This window comes from Symsagittifera roscoffensis, chromosome 8 (genome assembly GCF_963678635.1).
Source record: "Symsagittifera roscoffensis chromosome 8, txSymRosc1.1, whole genome shotgun sequence".
NCBI classification, from domain to species: domain Eukaryota; kingdom Metazoa; phylum Xenacoelomorpha; order Acoela; family Convolutidae; genus Symsagittifera; species Symsagittifera roscoffensis.
The window spans coordinates 3,302,061-3,322,865 of record NC_087069.1 but is presented as its reverse complement, the minus strand read 5'-3'; the positions used below and the strand labels follow the sequence as shown (position 1 = coordinate 3,322,865).

Sequence of the window (20,805 nt, the reverse complement as noted above, 5' to 3'; positions counted from 1 at the left end):
AGCAATTTTTTTTTCAACAGGGAAATCTGAAAACTAAAATCCACTTTCAAAATTAGAAGTCAGTCACATTTTTTGTGACCTTTACTTTTTTGATGTTGAATAATGGAGTTTGCATTTCTTTAACAAAATGAAAAAATATATACTGAAGAAAAAATACTGAATTGTTTTACAAAAGAGTTCCAATTTTCAAACTTGAACGACAAAATGGCCTTAAAAACCTCTGAAACTGAACAAAAATTTATGATCGCCACTTTTTTGACAAAACTAACTTTTTTCTGGTAATTTCATTCTTCCGCAGGAAGTTCAGAAACTCCATTTTCGAAACAGGGAATCGATCACGTTTTTCGTGACCTTTACACTTCACTTTTCCATAGTGGACTTTGCCTTTCTTTTCACAAAGGAAATGCACTAAACTTTAAAAAAGTTCAAACCTTGAAAAAGTAAATTTGAGCCTGAACAAACTTCCAGACTTCCTAGAAAAAAAAATAAAAAAAAACATCACGACCTATATAAGTCAGAATCAAGTTCATCGACTCCTAATTCATTATGAACTCAAACTAAATTATCGCTTCTAATTTCAACCATTCCGTGAAAAAAAAATATTTGCGTAAAAATTTCTAGTACCCGATTGCAATACCCGTGCTGATTGTAATGAATTAAACTTCATAATGATTTCTGAGTCGATGAACGTAGTTCAGACTTTTATAAAGGTCGTGATGGTTTTCTTCAATTTTTTCATAATAAAATGTGTAATGCGATTTTAGTGTACTGACATGGAGTGTGTGGTTGAGTAGTCTGCGAGGGAGGCTGAGTCGTCAGTGTGTGTGTCCGAGGACAGGGACTGGATCTCCGAGTCATTGGCAGAGCCAGTGGGCACAAAATTAGTGTAGAGATGTGATGCCACCCCCACTTTGTCACTCCTCCGCTCATTCACTCCCAGTCCTGCACTACTGTTTCTGCTAGAGTTTAACCCACCCACTGCATTCCCACACTGACACCTAAAAACAAAACATCCACTAGTCATCAGGGGTCGAGAAAAAAGTTCACTTGGGGTTGTATGCATATTTTTTTCTGATGGCTAAATAGTTTTAAGAAAAAACAGAAAAATTCAAAGTTTATCTCATAAACCTTAACCAACACTTTTGCACATATTCCCTCATTCATTCAATTTTGCTTCAGTTTTGAAAAAACTGCTGACTTCTTTTACTCCAATTGAGGATCATGTTCAAAATTTTTTGCTGTTTTCAGGGCAAATTCATATATTTGAAAACCCTTGAAAACGATTTTCTATTATCAGAAAACCCTTGAAAACGATTTTCTCTAAAGAAAACATAGCCAACAGATAGTTAGAAAAGAGTTAATGAACGCAAGGAACTAAAAAACTGACTTGCTTTTTGAAAACACTTCATCTTTCGAATTTTAAAGAAAACAAATAATTGCCTTTAAAGCTCTTTCAAAACCAATTGATAATTAACACTTTTTTGATAATAAATTATCCCAAAAATCCAGGCATGTCCCAATGTTAGAAAACTAAATCTGATAACAAAACACCCACTTTCGAAATAAGAAGTCGATTACGTTTTTCAAGACCTTTACATTCTTGCTGTTTGAAATTGGAGTTGCCTTCTTTGTAGAAAATAACATGAACTAAACTTAAAAGTATATCGAAACTTAAAAATCAAACAGCAACAAATCACTTTTAAACCAGAAAAACCTATTCATTGTGGAATCCAGATAAATCCAGACAAAATCATAAATCCAGACAAAAAAAGGAGGTCTGCCACTTCTGTTACCTTTGCGAACAGCTACCAGAAAAAGATTGTTCTAATATCTCTTCGTGAGTCAAGCACACGAATGTTAACATAATCATCAACCATGGTTTATCATCAGAAGTGAAATTAGAAAGAGAGGTCTTAAGAACACGATTCAAACTGATCAATGAAGAAAACATACCAAATAATGAGATTAGAGTTATGAACTGCTACCTATAAAAAAGGTCGGAAAAAGGCCTATGGGAGAATTATCAATGAATATCCTAAGAAAAAGTAGCAACCGAGGAGCACTTAAAATTATCAATTTTTTGTTTTAACATCAAGGCTTAACTTGAAATGCAAAAAGGTTTAGTTGCTTTTGTGCCCGAAATCATTTCGACAAATTATGTATTACTGAAACGTGGCTCGTTCCCGACATCTTGGATTGAGAGATTCATCTGTCTGATTATCAACCCTTTTCTTCTGACCGTTTGCCTAATTGCCCTCTGCAAACAGCCCATGGTAGATCACTGGTTGTGGTCAAGCGGAATGTAATCAGCAGAAATATCAAAACCGACATGCCTGGTGTTGCTGGCTCTATCATAACTATGCATAAGCGAGTCTTTCTTTTTATGTCTGTCTACAATCCTCCAAAAGATAGCCCTTATAGATTCAGTCTGGACGAACCCACTCCACATGTTTCATGGAGCAAAAAAGAAACATGTGGATATTTGTTATGGCTACTTCAACCTCAGCACAGTGAACTGGGTAACTCGAGAAGCATTGGATTGATCAGAACTTTTTTATGTTGACGAAACTCTACAACAAAAAATTCAGACACCCTAGGTTGTCTACATCAATGGTATAGATGTGATAGCTACCAGTGCATGGACGAGAACATTATCACCTAAACCCGATCAAAAACCTATCAAATTCATTTTTGAAAGCCAGGGTGACATTATATACTACCGCGTTTTGCCCAATGCAATGTTCAGCTTCTGTACAGCAGATTTCGCCGGATTATCACAATATCAGCAAAACAACCCATTCGTAGGCTTCTGCTGATCAAACGTAAACAATCTGTCGTATGAAAGGGATTAGTGGATCAATAAAGCATTTTCGAGATTTGTACCTTAACGAAAATGGCATCGTAGCACACTGAACTCTTGTATCTTGCCAAATACCTCAAATACGATGAAGCGCCTCAAAACCTCAGTTGATAAGTTTATAGAAAATAGCCCAAACTCCATCAAATTAAAAATGGAAATTGAAGAAAGGGTTGCCGATTATGCGGACTACTTGACCGTTCTTTCAGAAAGCAGATCAGCTAACAAAATACAGAAACATTATAGGGCTTTAAACAGAATAGAACTACATCCCACTGTTTCCTTGAATAATAGTATTGCTCTTGATGACATAAAAAAAGGCCGAAATATTTGCAGACTTCTTCCAAAGTGTATTTATCAGCAGCACTGATCCAATTTTTAATGATTCAATCCCAGTTCCTATTATCACTGGATTTTCAATTGAAGAAAGTAGGATAACTAATATTCTTGAAAACATGTATGTATCGAAAGCCACTGGCTATTCAGAGATAGTTTCAAGCACATGGACACTTTCAACTCAACTAAAATTGGAGAAATCGCTTCAGCCTCGATTATCCAGTCTGTAAATTCAAAATAATAATAATAATGAAAATAATAATAATAATAATCATAATAGTATAGAATCTGCACTATTTCCATCAACTCTGAATCGTCAAAAACTATAAAAGAGTCTTCATTACTGAAAACTCTTGTATAGACATTGACGATTAAGAGTTGATAGTGCAGATTCTATATTATTATTGTTAATATTATTACCATATGATTAGGAGGGATTTTGACCACCAAGATACAGGTGAAATTTTGAATACTTTTTACTCAAAAATTCATATTAAAAAACCAGAAAATCTGTCAATCCAGCAAACAGAGAGGTCATCATTATCATCATAGGGCTTTCCAGGCAGCTACTGCCCATTGCGCCACATGAGCATCTCGAACCAAGGCTTTCCATTACAGTTGGTTGACAGATTTCTTTTGTCCGATCGAACGAGGATTCTTCCAATTTCTTCTGAGAGATTTTTAGGGGTTTTGCGAAGGGCTTGACATCTTTCTACACGAGTTGTCTCCAAGTAAACTTACTGCCACCTCGTGGACGTTTCCATTTTTCAACTTTCTCAAACTCTAGGGCTGCGTTTGGAATTTCATCTTGGGGCATTCTCAGTACATGACCAAGCCATTTCAGCCGTCTTCTTTGAATGTTTTGGCTGATGGAATTGCCGAGGAGGGCTCTGTCGCGCGTATGTTTGATCTAGACTATTTGTATGCATTTGGTACAAGCTTTTTTGCGCATCGAATTTCAAAGACGTCAAGGAGGCATAGGTCAGACTTTTTTATAGGCCATGACTCACTACCGTAGAGAAGCACATTTTGAACACACGAGGCGTAGATTTTTCGTTTTAATGATGTTGGGATAGTTTTTAATCCACAGAGTTTTTTGAGGTTCCACGCATTTCCAGGGGCTTTACCAATTCTTGCGCGGACTTCCTGGGTTATGTTACCGTCGATTCCGATTTTGCTGCCGAGGTAGGTGAATTCGTCTACTTGTTCTAGTTCTTGGCCGTAGCATTCCAGAGGTTTTTTTTATTATGTTGGAGCAAAACTTGGTTTTGCGTACATTTATTTCCATTCCAGCTTTGGCGGCAAACTTGACAACTTTGTCTAAGAGAGTTTGGGCATCTTCAAAGTTATCGTCCAATAGGCAAAGTCAAGGTCATTTCGTCCAGAGCTAATCCTAGCCTTCCTCCTTCCAGGGCTGATCTCAAGATCCAGTCTATGGCCAGATTGAAGAGGAAAGGGGCCAGAATTGATCCTTGTCTGACGCCACTCAGGATCGCAAACTTTCTGCCGAGGGAGTTATAAACCCTAACTTGACTATATGTATCAGTGTACATCGCTTTAAGTATTTGGGTGAGCGCATCTGGCATACGAAGAGCAGAGCATATGTTCCAGATTGTCTGACGATCTACACTATCGAAAGCTGCTTTAAAGTCGATGAAAGTGAGAACACTGTTGCGGTTGTATTTGTAGCGTTGTTCAAGAACTTAACGTATGGCAAATATTTGGTCTCTGCATCCACGTTTTCGTTTGAAGCCTGCTTGGTTTTTTCTAGCATATGGCTCGTATGCAGATTCGAGTCTTGATTTGATGATTGCTTTTAGAATCTTGAAAGCGATGTTCAGTAATGAAATGCCTCGCTAGTTAGAGCGTTTCTGGATGTCAACTTTTTTGTGTACAAAGAGTAGTCAAGGTACAAAAGCAATAAAAGCATGCAGTGAGCTGAGGCGATCTGGTTAAAATCGATACAATGCGATTTACAAACTCTGTTGTAATTGTAACTATAACCTTCCGAGAAAGCAGAGTAAAGAGAATAACGAAATTGATGAAGCAAAAAAGACGTTTTGAAAGAACATAAATTAATATTTCGAGAATTGGTTTTGGTGACGTCATGATTTCCGGAAACCATAGAAACGTTGGACAGAAAATGTATCAGTAACTTATACCCCGCGGGAGCTTTAAGTTACTCCAGTTGGAACTAGGACCAAGAGTCTTGCAAACTCAGAGGATGGCAGTCATAACGGACGCTAAGAGCGTCCCGGGGCCGTCATGTTTGACTGATGAGGAGAGTAACAGACTCCATTAAGCCGACCCAAAGGGAAATGTAAGCCTGTGCTAGCAACAGGATCTGCTGAAACCAGGCAGCGAAAGTTGCAGAGACCCTGTCGACAAAGCGTCTCTGAGCAGTCGTGGCCGAGTGGGTTAGGCACAAGTTTCTCAACACGAGGGTCATGCATTCGAATTCCACTTTGGTCACGGTTGGAAGGGTTGAAGAGTCATCCGTCTCCTCAAGGTGGAACCAGCTGCGGCGAAATGGAGGACATCTCTCTCCTCGCGGTTGGTCCTGCACTGAGCAGGACCGGAGGCTAACAAAAAAAATAAAGTGTCACTGAGCAGGTAAATTCCGCGACTGCTTACAACTCGTTAGCAAAGCTAGACGACGTTTCGAACGAAAATGATGAAGGAGAAGCAGTGCTGATGTATTGAGAGGAGAGCAGATGGAATAATGACTCTCTGCAAAAAATGAAGACATCAGCCGAAAAGACAAAAGAATGCAGGAACTCAAAATTTCTATGCGTTTGAAAACTAAAACTGTCGTATGTGAAAACTTGGATCAAGTGACTGAGTTCGATATGGGTCTTAGTTTTTCAATCTTTTCTCGTTGAAACCAAACTTTTTCGAGATAAGGCCCGAATTCGAACAAAATTTGAGAATTGTGTTTTTGCCTAATTGTTGTGATGAAGTAGATATGGTTATGATATAACTCGCGTGGGGGCTTTCACTGGTTAGATTTGGACAAGATACTAGAATGAATGAGGTTCTACATATTCAAACGGTTTCCCAAAAAAAATCGGCTGATTGCAGATTCGCAGGCCAAGCAGTTATTTTTCCGTTACTCCAACGTTCTTTCGCTTCCCGGAGGGATTATTCACCGAGCTTACAATTTTGTTCTACCCACTGATCGATACGAAGTAATAGCACTACTCATTGGTGAAACGATCTTTTTGACAGCGATAAGCCATCCACAACGTCCCCAAGAATTTGCAAATCAACTTCGGAAATAACGAATCATTTATTTAAACGTGCGAAGGAAGTGTATATTCTTGGTATTCCTTTGCGAAGTAACCACTTCAGCACAGCAGAAAAGTAGACGATATACTAAAAGTAAAAAAAATACGGTTTGTATATTCAGAGGATTATCGTATTTCATATACTCACAGAAACGAAACCTGAAGAATAACAACGTTCGTCTAAATGAATTTGGGTTGAGCGGTATTATGAGCTTAAAGGAGACCAAAAAATTGCGGAAAAACTCGATTTCGCAGTAGATCGCGCGGGACATTTGGAATTCCCCGAGTGTACTGGCTTCTGTCGTTGTGGATCTACTGCAATCTAAAACTTCTAACCTCAGATGCTTTTCTCTAAAGGTCTAAGGTTTCTTTTTATAATCATCATCTTTGCTGGCTTCCATGCTCGAATTTGGGGAGGTCACTGTCAGTGCCTTTTTAGGTTCTATTAGGCGAAATGGAGGACATCTCTCTCCTCGCGGTTGGTCCTGCACTGAGCAGGACCGGAGGCTAACAAAAAAAATAAAGTGTCACTGAGCAGGTAAATTCCGCGACTGCTTACAACTCGTTAGCAAAGCTAGACGACGTTTCGAACGAAAATGATGAAGGAGAAGCAGTGCTGATGTATTGAGAGGAGAGCAGATGGAATAATGACTCTCTGCAAAAAATGAAGACATCAGCCGAAAAGACAAAAGAATGCAGGAACTCAAAATTTCTATGCGTTTGAAAACTAAAACTGTCGTATGTGAAAACTTGGATCAAGTGACTGAGTTCGATATGAGTCTTAGTTTTTCAATCTTTTCTCGTTGAAACCAAACTTTTTCGAGATAAGGCCCGAATTCGAACAAAATTTGAGAATTGTGTTTTTGCCTAATTGTTGTGATGAAGTAGATATGGTTATGATATAACTCGCGTGGGGGCTTTCACTGGTTAGATTTGGACAAGATACTAGAATGAATGAGGTTCTACATATTCAAACGGTTTCCCAAAAAAAATCGGCTGATTGCAGATTCGCAGGCCAAGCAGTTATTTTTCCGTTACTCCAACGTTCTTTCGCTTCCCGGAGGGATTATTCACCGAGCTTACAATTTTGTTCTACCCACTGATCGATACGAAGTAATAGCACTACTCATTGGTGAAACGATCTTTTTGACAGCGATAAGCCATCCACAACGTCCCCAAGAATTTGCAAATCAACTTCGGAAATAACGAATCATTTATTTAAACGTGCGAAGGAAGTGTATATTCTTGGTATTCCTTTGCGAAGTAACCACTTCAGCACAGCAGAAAAGTAGACGATATACTAAAAGTAAAAAAAATACGGTTTGTATATTCAGAGGATTATCGTATTTCATATACTCACAGAAACGAAACCTGAAGAATAACAACGTTCATCTAAATGAATTTGGGTTGAGCGGTATTATGAGCTTAAAGGAGACCAAAAAATTGCGGAAAAACTCGATTTCGCAGTAGATCGCGCGGGACATTTGGAATTCCCCGAGTGTACTGGCTTCTGTCGTTGTGGATCTACTGCAATCTAAAACTTCTAACCTCAGATGCTTTTCTCTAAAGGTCTAAGGTTTCTTTTTATAATCATCATCTTTGCTGGCTTCCATGCTCGAATTTGGGGAGGTCACTGTCAGTGCCTTTTTAGGTTCTATAAGTAATCAGCTCAATCGAATCGATCGAGCGCAATCAAATTAGCCACGAATATGTCCAACGAAAGTGAAGATATAACAAGATATGAAGGTGAAGTGTCAGAAATGCAAGAAGGATTAACAACACCAACTGATGTAAGTATTTTGGAAGGGGATGACTTCTCAGAAATGATTCAGAAAGCGGTTGATACATCTCTTAGAGCCATGAATCCTCCATTTATCGAAGAAATAAAATCAACTCTGAAAGTGACCATCCAGAAAATCGTTGATGCAGCAGTATCAGGAAGGAGGACTGAGCTCAAGAAAGAAAGGAAATCTTATACAGACCACCGCGAAAGACAAACAACTGAAAAAATCATTCGGAAAATCAGTTTCTGGAGTCGTATAATAGTAGAGAAAACCTGAGGATTATCGGACTACCTGACGTGGTAAAAGTAACGAAAATAATCGAAAAACTCTTGAACCAAGTGAAACAACAGCTAAGTGGAACCTGATCTAAACTATATTTTATGATTGGATAAATTAAATGTTTTACCAATGTAAAGTATTTAATATTAACCAATCATGATCCATCTAACTAACAACCCACTTATTTGTAAGTGCTGAAGTTACTTGTAATTTCAGCACCAGAGAGATTTGAATTTAACTTAGAAATTAGTTGGACTCTCCCGAGCACTTCAGCAGCCGCAATAAACCAGTATACCCTAGATCTATTGAGCCTAGCAGAGACTAGTTAAACAACCTGAGACTAGATAGTATAAGAGTAAGATTAGGATCGGTATTAGACTAAGAAGTTGCACGAATCTATCCGGCCGAAAATAAGATAGCGTGACGAGCAGACGGTGTACCCTATCCGAAATTACTCTATGAGTTATACACTCCAGTCATAACTCATCTGGTGCGACCATAAGTCTCGAACAAGACCTTACTAGATTAGAATTAACCAAAATTAGATTAGAAATTAGACAAAAACATTTAAAAAATGTTATACGACAATAATTTAATTGAAATGTCTCTCCGACTCAATAGATCAGAGCCAATATTCCGAACCATAATAGAACTACCCGGAATTGGAAGAAGACCTCGAACCAAAGACGACATACGACAAAGTAGAAACTTGCCGTATAGTTATATGATAGTTCGGCAAAAGCCAGAACAAACTTTTATATTTCGAATACTACTTGCAATGAATTTAGATTTCCATTTGCAAACATAAAACCTTGAAGTTAATCTTCAAAATCATTTCAGGCGCTAAACAAAATTAATATTATACAATAACGATTGATAAAAAGATCTAAGATCGTTTTTCTAAAACTCTGCAGTATTATACAAAACATGTTTGAAAAATATTTATTGGAAAATAAAAATAAAAATTAGTAGCATGACAATAAATGGTTAGTAATCATAAATCATCTTGTTGTTCCAGCTTCATCACCTAAAATATAACAGCAATCATCAACTCACTAATATCATCAAAATACTAAATCTTTCCTTTACACAAATTTAAAACTTTATTAAAACTTAAAGTCACTTAATTTAAAATCAGATCATCAAGGCTTATCCTTGGATCTTAAATCATTTTCTACCTAATTAAAATCTCAAATTTGATCATCAAGGCATATCCTTGGATCAAACAGAACAATTTTGTTCTCCCCCACCCACTTAATTAGTGTCTAACGACCTCAAACGTCGATTCACTACCCAACCCTTTCTAAAGACCCAAGACTAATAGAAATTTTTAAACAAAACTAATCATTCAAATTAGGATAAACAGTGAAGAACTTCGGTTATTCATCCTTCACTTGATCCCCCCTCTTACCAGACCCAGGATAAATCTTAGACTTAGTAAGTTTAAAATAGTATCTAACGAACTACTCGCGTTCTAATTATACCTGAACCTTGTGGATCGATTTACTATTCTCCAACCCTTGAACACAATCACTACCCCTAAGTAAGATTAAGTAAGTTAACACCTTAGCTTATACTAGTCACGAGAAAGTAAAAATCATTCTTCGGAATCGATATACTTTTCTCTCCAACCCTGAACAAAAAGACCCAGGTTAAGCTAACCAAAAAATCGTAAGAACTAACAGTTTAGGAAAATAGAAATCATTTAACAACCTTTGCATCCGTCATTCTAAACCTTATGTCATTTAAAAACCTAGGAAATAAACAAACAATCATTTTACACAATTGTGAAATAGATAACAAAAAATACGACCTTGTAATCACACCTCATACACAAACAGTTGGATACATTCGCACAAAACGACAAACACTAAAGAGAAAAATAATAACTAAACAAAGACAAATAACACGAAAAAGATTTTCAAAAAATCGAAACGCATTTTCAGAATCAGAAACCAACAGTTTAGACGAACTCTACAAATTAAAAGAATCAATAGATAAAAATTACCCACAACACGATCAATTATATTTTTCTGACTCAGAAACAACTTCAAATTCATCACAAAGAGGAAAAAGAAGAATAAAAAAACAGTATAAACACAAACCAGTACATTTATACAATTGGAATCAACCAATTCGACACATTAATAATTACATATTAACAGTCATCGAACGGAAAAATGAGTTCAACACACACCCCAGGTGACGAAACTCCAGATGACGATGAAATCTTTCCTTTTATAGTAGATGCAGATACTGATAGAGGACAACACATATTTTGTCAAAATTTACTCGTAAACTTATTTGAACCCGGAATCAGTCCATGTAAAACAGAGTTCCCAGATGTAAAAATCAAAAGACAAATCATAGACCACTACTTAAAAGATATATGCAACATAACACAACAGTATGGAATCTACTCCATAGAGTTCACTTCCCCAAACCATAATAATAGAACATATACTATACAAACAGACGATCTTGATTTAGAATTTTCAAAAGTTTTTTCAGAATATATAAAAAGCATCCAATACCATAACTCACAAAGAGCAAACTCCATATTCACCAATGAAGTTTTCGCAATAATATATAGTTATATTTCGATATTAGAAAATGAACTCCCACTAACAAATGTCTCACCGACAGAAACATCCAAACATTTGAAAGTACGACACGAAATTACACTACTCTCTAGTTATTTAAACATCATTAAAGAAAATTTCACGAAAAACGACGTTTCACAACATACCAAACACGATTTACAAAAAATTTTGGCATGGTTCATAATAGATTATTTCACACACAATATTGATTTAATTGCACAAACAAGAAAAAATTTTCGACCCCAAAATTCGAACGATGATACCGCTATCACAGAACAATCAGATTATGTTTGGGACCCCGAATGGTCTCATCCCGCATTTATAAGCTTTCCACAATCAATCTCAAGTCAAGCAATAGGTACAATATCTTACATAAGAGATTATGTAAGAGTAATACCATTAACAATTGATGCAACACCATTAAACTATAATACATTTTTACCCGATACACAAAATAATAGTTTAAACTCGACAGTCATACACAACGAAAACCTCAATGGAACTAGGAATCTTACTCAACAAGATATCCAGACACCATCACACTTCATAAATGAAGAAATTGTACACACAACAACTACACAACAAAGTATTTCACCAATACGCCCAAATTTAACAACACCAAGAAATACAAACCCTTCACAAACACAGGTAACCTTACAATCAACCGTTAAACCTTCGGTTGCTCCAAAATATTCACATATGGATTACCAAACATACAGACCCATGACAATACCATCAAAAACACGCAAAACATTCACTAGAAACAACTTTGCAGACCATAATTATAATTATACACATCCATCAAAAACAAATTATCAACCACAAAGGAATTTTAATCAATATACAAAACCTCGAAACTGGGATAACCCAACGGCCCAATATAATTCCAAAAATTTTCAACCAAATCCTCCACAGGATCGCAGTGAAAATTACCCATTTTTTCAACAAAATAAAAATAAAAAACAAACATCTTATCAAATGGATTATTTATCCTCAGATGATGATTTCTTACAACCAGATATATTTGCACAAAATACTCAAGAATATCGTAGACAAGGAATACAGAAAACACGTACAAATCATAGGAATTTTTCTCCACAACCGATAGATGCACAACATCAACAACCAATTCAACAACAAAATCCAATTAATACACAATCTTTTCAACCAATTCAACAACAAAATCCAATGACTGCACACTCGTATCAACCATCACAAATGCAAAATGAAATACCACTCCCATATTATCTTCAACAACATGAAATAACAAGAAACCAACTTTCAAATTTTTCTCAAATCCCAAATGCAGCAGAATCATTACAAATGACAATGAATCCATACCTAATGGGTGGATCATCAATAACATCAAACAAACCTTTAATGGTTTTCACAGGAACAGACCCTGAATACTCTGTAGAAGATTATTTAAATGCAGTAACAGCAAATTTGATTTTAAATATAGGACCTGAACCAATTAATACGCCACTACATCAAAATTGGATACATCGACGCACAGCGTTAATACAAACAACCTTAGATGGCGCAGCCCAAAAATGGTTTTCAGTACTACCTCTAGAAATAAAATCAAACTGGAAAAGATTTACACAAGAATTTTCAAAAATGTTTGACTCTGAAAGAAACAAACAACAACAAAGAGTTTTATGTAATGAAATTCGCAGATTACCAAACGAAACCATCAAGCAAATAGCAGTACGAATCGAAACACTAGTTCGAAAAGCATATTCACTAAATACACATGACTATAAAAACACAAAGATGACAGAAATCTTAATGATGACCTTAACACCACAATTAAGGAAAATAGCAATAAAAAAGAGAGCATCCCATCCTTCTTCAATTCGAGAACCCGATTTAGATTTTCGAAAACTAGTAGACAAACTAGAACAAGCAGAAATCACGATGAAACTAGAAGAAACGGAAAATCTAAAATTACAATACGTTAACAGAATTGAAACGACTCCCACTAATATTAATAATATACAGGAATCAGAAACAGACCTCGTTGAAAAAATCACTGAAATACTCAATATTTACGAAAAGAACCCGAACTTTAAAGGCAAACCATCTTTCAAAAAATGGTGTAATTATTGCCGACGATACGGACATAGTATTTCCGAATGTAGACAAAAACAGCAAGATAGTCAAAATAAACCTCAAAAATACAAAGAACCAAATAAATCATTCTATCAATACATGAAAAAAGATCAAAATCTACCAAACAAAACAGTTCACAGCAACAACAGTTCAGGAAAACCACTCCCGAACAATACAAATTATACAAGAAATCAATCCCCATATAACTCAAGTTATAGAGGAAGATCACCAGAACGAAGAAACACGTATAATTCATCACAAAATCACTACAATAGACCAAATAGTAGAAATAACTACTCCAGATCAAATTCAAATACACAACGATTTGTTTCTAGATCTAATTCCCAATCAAGAAATAACTACTATCCAAACAATCAATCACGAAATTCATCGTACAATAGGAATAGAAACTACTCCTATAATCGAAATAGAAGTTATTCAAACAACCGAAACCAGAATTACCCGAACAATCGATCAAGGAATAACTCATATAATAGATCGAACTATAACAGACCAAACAATAATTACCAAAACAGATCGCGAAATAATTCACAAAATCGACACCCAAGTTATAATAATCGTTATAGAAATTATTCCCAATCACCACACCGGAATAATAATAACTATAATAATTCTAATAATCGCCACAGAAGTAGTACACCTAAACATCAAAGGCAAATCAATCAAGTACAATCTAACCCAGAAACAACATCAGACCCTCCAGGTATTGATGACACAGTAACTGATGCGTTACAACTCAATCAAATAAACTGTACATCATCAGATTCAGAAAGTGATACTGAAAACACTCTTGCTATCAATATGATAAAAGTCGAAAATGACTATGAATCTGTCATATATGAACAACCCTTTCCATCACATATATATGAAAATCAATCAGAATTTCTTCAAAATTATTACACTACACCCATAAATTCCACACCAACGACGCAAGAAACAAACGAGATTAACACTACAAATCAAACCAATAAAAATACCAAAACAAAATGCTTGAATACAAACCACATTTATCAAAATATACAAAAAGAACAACCCAAAGAAAAAATTTGGACAATACCATTTCTCTTAGAAAGCCCAAGAAATAAAGAATTTCAACCACCAGATCTTGAAATAGATTTTTTAATTGATTCAGGAGCAGAATCAAACATAATAAACATTCCCACATGGAATGAAATAAAAACTTTACATCCAAAGCTAACACCTCTCGAAACCTCCAGTAAGTTAGCAACAGCACAAGGATCAACATTGATAAACTACGGAAAAATCCAATTATTTCTCCTCCCTACCAGAACAATGGAGCAAAGTAAAATTCTAAACAAGCCATTTAAACAAATATTCCATATCACTGATATTAAATATAATATCATTGGAATACCATTTATTTCAAAGTATATACCAACAATTAACATCCTAAATAGTAAAATATTAATCAAAGATAAATATACAAAAACAAAAGAAACATCCTTAACATTTTTTCAAAGATTAAATAAACAACCACCATTTTTTTCAAAATTTTATCCGATATTTAACCAACAAAGAAAACACCTGAAACCACTATCAGGAAACATCTATAATTTTCCAATCAAACAAGTTCACCAATATGATAAAGAACAAAATAAACAAAAATTTTATATGTCAGATTTTGAATTCAAACCTATTCATAAATTTTTCAAAATCACAATCTCTTCAATAAAATATTTGAAAAATTCGAATTCAGATATTATTTCCTTACATGTCTATAACAACACACCTTACCAAGTAACATTACCTTTAGGACTTTTAGGATATTGTGAAACTAACGCTACAATATCACCAATACACGAAAAAGCCTATCGCGTAAATAATATACTCCAATTACTAGATATTTGCCAATCTACAATTCTTAATGAAGAATTATCTATAAATAATATAATAAGTAACGAAAACAGAAATACGGATTATTTCACAAAAACTCCATATTTCAAACCTACATTCAACATAAGTAACTATACAAAGGACCAACAAAAATTTTTAACAATGTTTAATTTCCAACATTCACAAATAACACAAGACGAATTCGAAAAATTAGCCAAACAGCTAATTAAATATTCATCAGTCTATGCAACATCAAAATTCGATGTTGGCAAAATCAGTTCATCACTACATCTCCCATTAAAACCAGACGCAGTTTTCAAAAAACAGAGAGCAAGTAAAGTACCAATTCACTTACATGATAAAGTAAACAGATTACTCGATATTTTAGAACAATACAACATTATATCACCGGTTAATAAAGAAGAACAACCAAAAGGCAACACATTCATCAACCCCGTTATCATTCTAGCTAAAGGAGAATCATTAAAAATCGTTCTCGACGCTAGATACCTCAATTCACTCATAGATGAATCAAAATGTAATTGGCCCATTGAACCAATACAAGTTATTTTAACAAAAATAAACGGCAAATACTTTACAACCGCCGATATGAATAGTGCATACAATCAAATGCCACTAGATGAACAATCACGACGTTTAACACAATTTGTTATCGGAAACCAACAATATGAATTTAACCGCTTATTCTATGGAATATCCATAGGACCAGCAGCATTTTCAGCTTTTATGAGCAAAATTTTTAGACCACTAATACTCAAGAAAAACGCAATCACCTATCTAGACGATGTTTTTATGCAATCACAAACAAAAGACGAAATGTTCAACGTTTTAGAAAAATATCACCAAATACTTCAGAACGAAAATCTGAAGGCCGCCCCCGATAAATCACACTTCTTTTTGACTTAGATAAATTCTTAGGACATAACATAGAAAGAAAAACAATCACTCCACTGAAATCACGCATTGACGCTATTCAAAAACTTCAACCACCAACAAATAAAAAGAAAATCCAAGAATTTCTTGGAATGTTAAACTTTTTAAGTAAATATGTTTATAAAATGCAATTATATCTACGACCATTTTATAACATCCTTAGACAACAAAATAATTTTGAATGGAACACAGAACATCAAACACGATTTGAAGAAATAAAGAAACTTTTAACTGAACAAATTTCAAACACAATTCCAGACTCAAATCAACCATTTTATGCAATGTGCGATGCTTCGAACTTTGGCATCGGTGCAGCACTATTACAATCACATAATGGTACAAATAAAATGAACCTCATATCAGCAAATTCTCGATTATTCACTCAAGCAGAGCTACGACTCTCAACTCTAATGAGAGAATGTACAGCCATAATATATACACTGACAGAATATGAATTTCTGATACTTGGATCAAAGCATCCAACAGTTTTATTCACAGACCACAAACCCATCATTTTTCTTTTCACACAGAAATCTAACCCAAACCACCGAGTTTACAGATTTCAACTAATTCTAATGAAATTTCCAAACTTACATATAGTTTGGACTGCAGGAAAAAATCTTGCATTACCAGACACCTTAAGTCGAAATACACCACCTGAATTACTTACACGAAAAACAACAGTTGAAATACCCAAAAATATAAAATTCTACCTTGCAGAAAACGAAACATCACCTCGATTAGAATGCAAATATGCAGTTAAAACTGATATTGAACAATCACAAATAAATAATTTACAACATTTCCCACTTTATTTAGATTGTCAAAATAATCATTATGAAGTTGATTTACTTGGAACATCAACCTTCAAACCAATCCCATATTCTCAATGGATAAAAAATAACACCCAACAAAAACGAACAAAACAACACCCGCCTAAAAAAGACCATTTTCCACTAATTGAAAAAGAAGATTTAACTGATAAAATAAATTTATCAGGACCACAAACAAATGATTCAAAATACACAATAAATCAAGTTTTTGACCTCCATGACCCACTTGATACAATACCCTTATCTAAATTAGAAATCGAAAACATTTTCCTCCCCCCAACAGAAACAATTACAATTTCAACACTGAAACAATATCAAAACCTTGACCCAGTAATTCGACAACTGAAATCATGGCACAAATATAAAACTAAACCTATCAAAGCAGATTCAACCATTCTAGGAAACAAAACACTCCTCCGATACTTTCGCAAATTTAACAACACAACAATTAACGAAAATACAGACCTTTTAGAGTATAACCTAAATGAGTCTACAGTTCCATGTCTCCCTTTAAGTATGATTCTTATAGCTTTTAATATTTCACATACACAAAATATTAAAGGACACTCTGGATCAGAAAAAACATATTCAAATTTTATACAAAATTTTTACTTCCCAAATGCACCAATTTGGATAAAAGTACTATGCAATGATTGTATAGTATGTCAACTAAATAAACCTTACCCAAATCAAAAACAAATAGCACAGAAACAAGATTTTAAAGGACAAAGTTTGTACTTTAATCACCGTATCTCATTTGATACTAAAGGACCAATTTCACCCTCATCAGAAGGAAACTCCTACATTATGGTAATTGTTGACGCATTTACACATTATGTAGCACTTAACCCAGTACCACATTGTAATGCTTATTACGCATATACAACACTCTATGAACACTGGATAGCAAAATTTGGACTACCAGAAATTTTAGTCACAGACAATGGTACAGAATTTATAAATAATGAAATAATAACACTATGTCATTTATACAACATTAAACACAAACCACGTACATCTCATGCACCTTGGACAAACGGCTTAGTCGAAGGTATGAACCGTTCACTACAAGAATATCTTAGATGTATCATCAACGGAAATGATACAAAATATACCGAATGGTCAGCAGATGTAAAATTATTTCCCTTAGCATATAATTCACAAATCACGACAACTTTAGGAATGTCACCATACGAAATGGTTTTTAACCAAAAGCCACGCAAACCAATAATGTTTACAGCAAATTCCCATAAAAACACACAAGGTTATTGTCAACCAAATAAAGATTCAATTTGTTATAACCTCCCATTACATACGCACGATGAAGATCATTTTCATCACCCACAAATTCTTAAACTAGCCTCCGGTACACACACCGAATGGATTTTAAATAGAGATAAGAAACACAATGAAATTTACCAAAAAATAACGAAAAAGTTATTACAAAGACAAAACATAAATGAACAAATCAATTCACGTTTTACACCAGCTTCCGATTTAAAAATTGGAACATTTGTTTTAATACCTAATTTTAATACTCAAAAAGGAATTTCTAAAAAATTACAACCCCTCCGAAAAGGACCCTACCAAATAATTGCAAAACCCACTGATGTCACATATAAAATTACCGACTCAAACAAAAAAGAAATCGTTCAACATCGAAACAACCTATTACCTTATTACCCAAAAGAATACGCACTCCGCGAATTAACTCAATTATATTCTTTCACAGGATTAAAAATCATTCAAAATGAACCACATCTGAAAAACACAGAACAAAATGATAACCCCACCGAAAATCAAAACACAAAACCAACCGCAACCAAAATCAATACACAAAACCATAAAGAATCTCCAAAACAAAGAAAAAATAGAAAAATGACCGAACAAATAATACCCCAAGAAGAAATAGACAAATCAGAACATAGAAAAACAACAAGACTCCGAAATCAACCACGTAAAAACTACAAAATGTTCATCCCTCAATCTAAAATATTAAAGAAAGTAGAATTTAAAAAGTAATTTTAAGATTTTATACTTCACAATCTTGAAACCTCCGTAACAGTTTTCATTTCATTTTTTCAAAATAACATGCTCACAAGTACGCAATAATTCTAGTTCAAAATAGACCAATAGGATTCATCCAATCCGCCACTTTCTCTAACTCAAACTAAGATCAATTAGACGAATAATCTAGAACTCCAGGCACATCTCTAACTATAACTTTACAACCTCCAGGTCAAAAATAAGCAAACCACTCCAACTTGACAGCTAAAATAAATATCACCATAATACCGTACCCCTCCCTTATCTAATAACCCAAAGATCAACAATATTTCCCCAACTCAGACCACGAATACCCCCAAAACAAATTTGATAACTTAGCCTAAAGTAACAAAATGAAGATTTTAATTAGCCTAAAGTATAAAAATCTCACCATACCCCGGATCATTTGACAAACAAAAATAAAGAAAAAGACGACCTCCCAGTCACCATGAAAATTGCCCCCAACAATTTTTTCCAAAACTCAACCCACTTGTCAAAAAACTAATAAATAATTCGACCACACTAGAAAATCGCCTCAAACAGCAAAAAATATTCGACCAAGAGATCATTTCTTAAATGCTTTTCTCTCAAACAGTTGCTCAAATACTTATAAATTTTAAACATTTTTTTTCAATACTTGAAGCCTTTATAATATTTCTTTTTGATATACTTGAATCTTTTCTAATAATCTTAATCATTTTTTGTAACATTTTTTTAATTTTCTACACTATACTCGAACTATTCCTCCAACTTTCCAAAACCCTTGAATATATCCACAGGTACGATTTTCACAACTTGTCTAAATGATACGAACAATTTTCAGTAGAACTGATATTTTTTTATTGTTTGTAATTTTCATAACATTTTTATCATCCCTCATTTTGACCATATGTAAATGTATAAAGAAAGCAATCATCACATTTGCCCTAGCAACAATTTTTCTAATTATTTTTTTGGAAGAATATTATAATAAACATAAACCTTCCCACTAAAGTAACAATTCAAAAATCCATCAAAAATTGCTACCCAACAGTCACAGAATCAGTCTTCACCGACATCATCCCAAGATAATCCAACACCACCTTCAACTACTCAAAATCCTCAAACATCTACACGAATTTCTTTTCAAGACAATCCATACACTTTTGAAGAACGGCACGCTCGTTTATCTGAACCACTAGAACCAGTTCAACGACAAGCATCTCTAAGTGAACCAACATATAATCTTTACCCAACACTACCACAAGAACTAAGTAGAATACGAAACCTTAGTCAAAACCAAAACACAACAGAAATAAATAGACAAATTATACATCCTCGACGAAATAGAAATTTTCAAACTCCCCGAGTTCATTTTGATATACCTCAATCCCCATCACAAACCACTCCAGAAAACACCACTGGTATATTACCAGAAACCCCTACACTTCTTTCACAACGTAGCACCTCAAGCTTACCATCAGATTACTTAGGTTCAACACCAACATCTGAACAAATACGTGAAAATCCTTTTAACCCCCCAAACCAAACATCACGATTTCCATATTGGACTACACATTCATTCACACAAGGTGAACCAAATTTAGTCAATGACCCCATAGATATTTCTACGGATACAACAACATCCTCATCACTACCAGAAACATTATCACTACCATCAACACCATCAATAAGCCAATTTTCACCACTACCCTTTAACTTAAATTTTCCAAATAATCTCGACGCCAGATATCGAGAACAATCATCAATAAATATTCCTTTAAGATTAGATTGGAATACATTTACAGCACCTCCACCATTATTTGGACAACATCAAGAAAGTAACCGCCTTCATAA

General features: G+C 34.6%; 1 protein-coding gene across 1 annotated transcript in view; it reads right to left on the bottom strand.

The window, feature by feature from the left end:
* Nucleotides 1-760: 760 nt before the first annotated feature.
* The window catches only part of LOC134853234 (axin-2-like), a 34,033-nt gene continuing 13,988 nt past the window's right edge, over nt 761-20,805 (bottom strand). The window contains exon 2 of the mRNA XM_063869202.1: nt 761-998. Coding sequence (XP_063725272.1) covers nt 761-998 — 238 coding nt within the window. The remainder of the gene's footprint in view (nt 999-20,805) is intronic.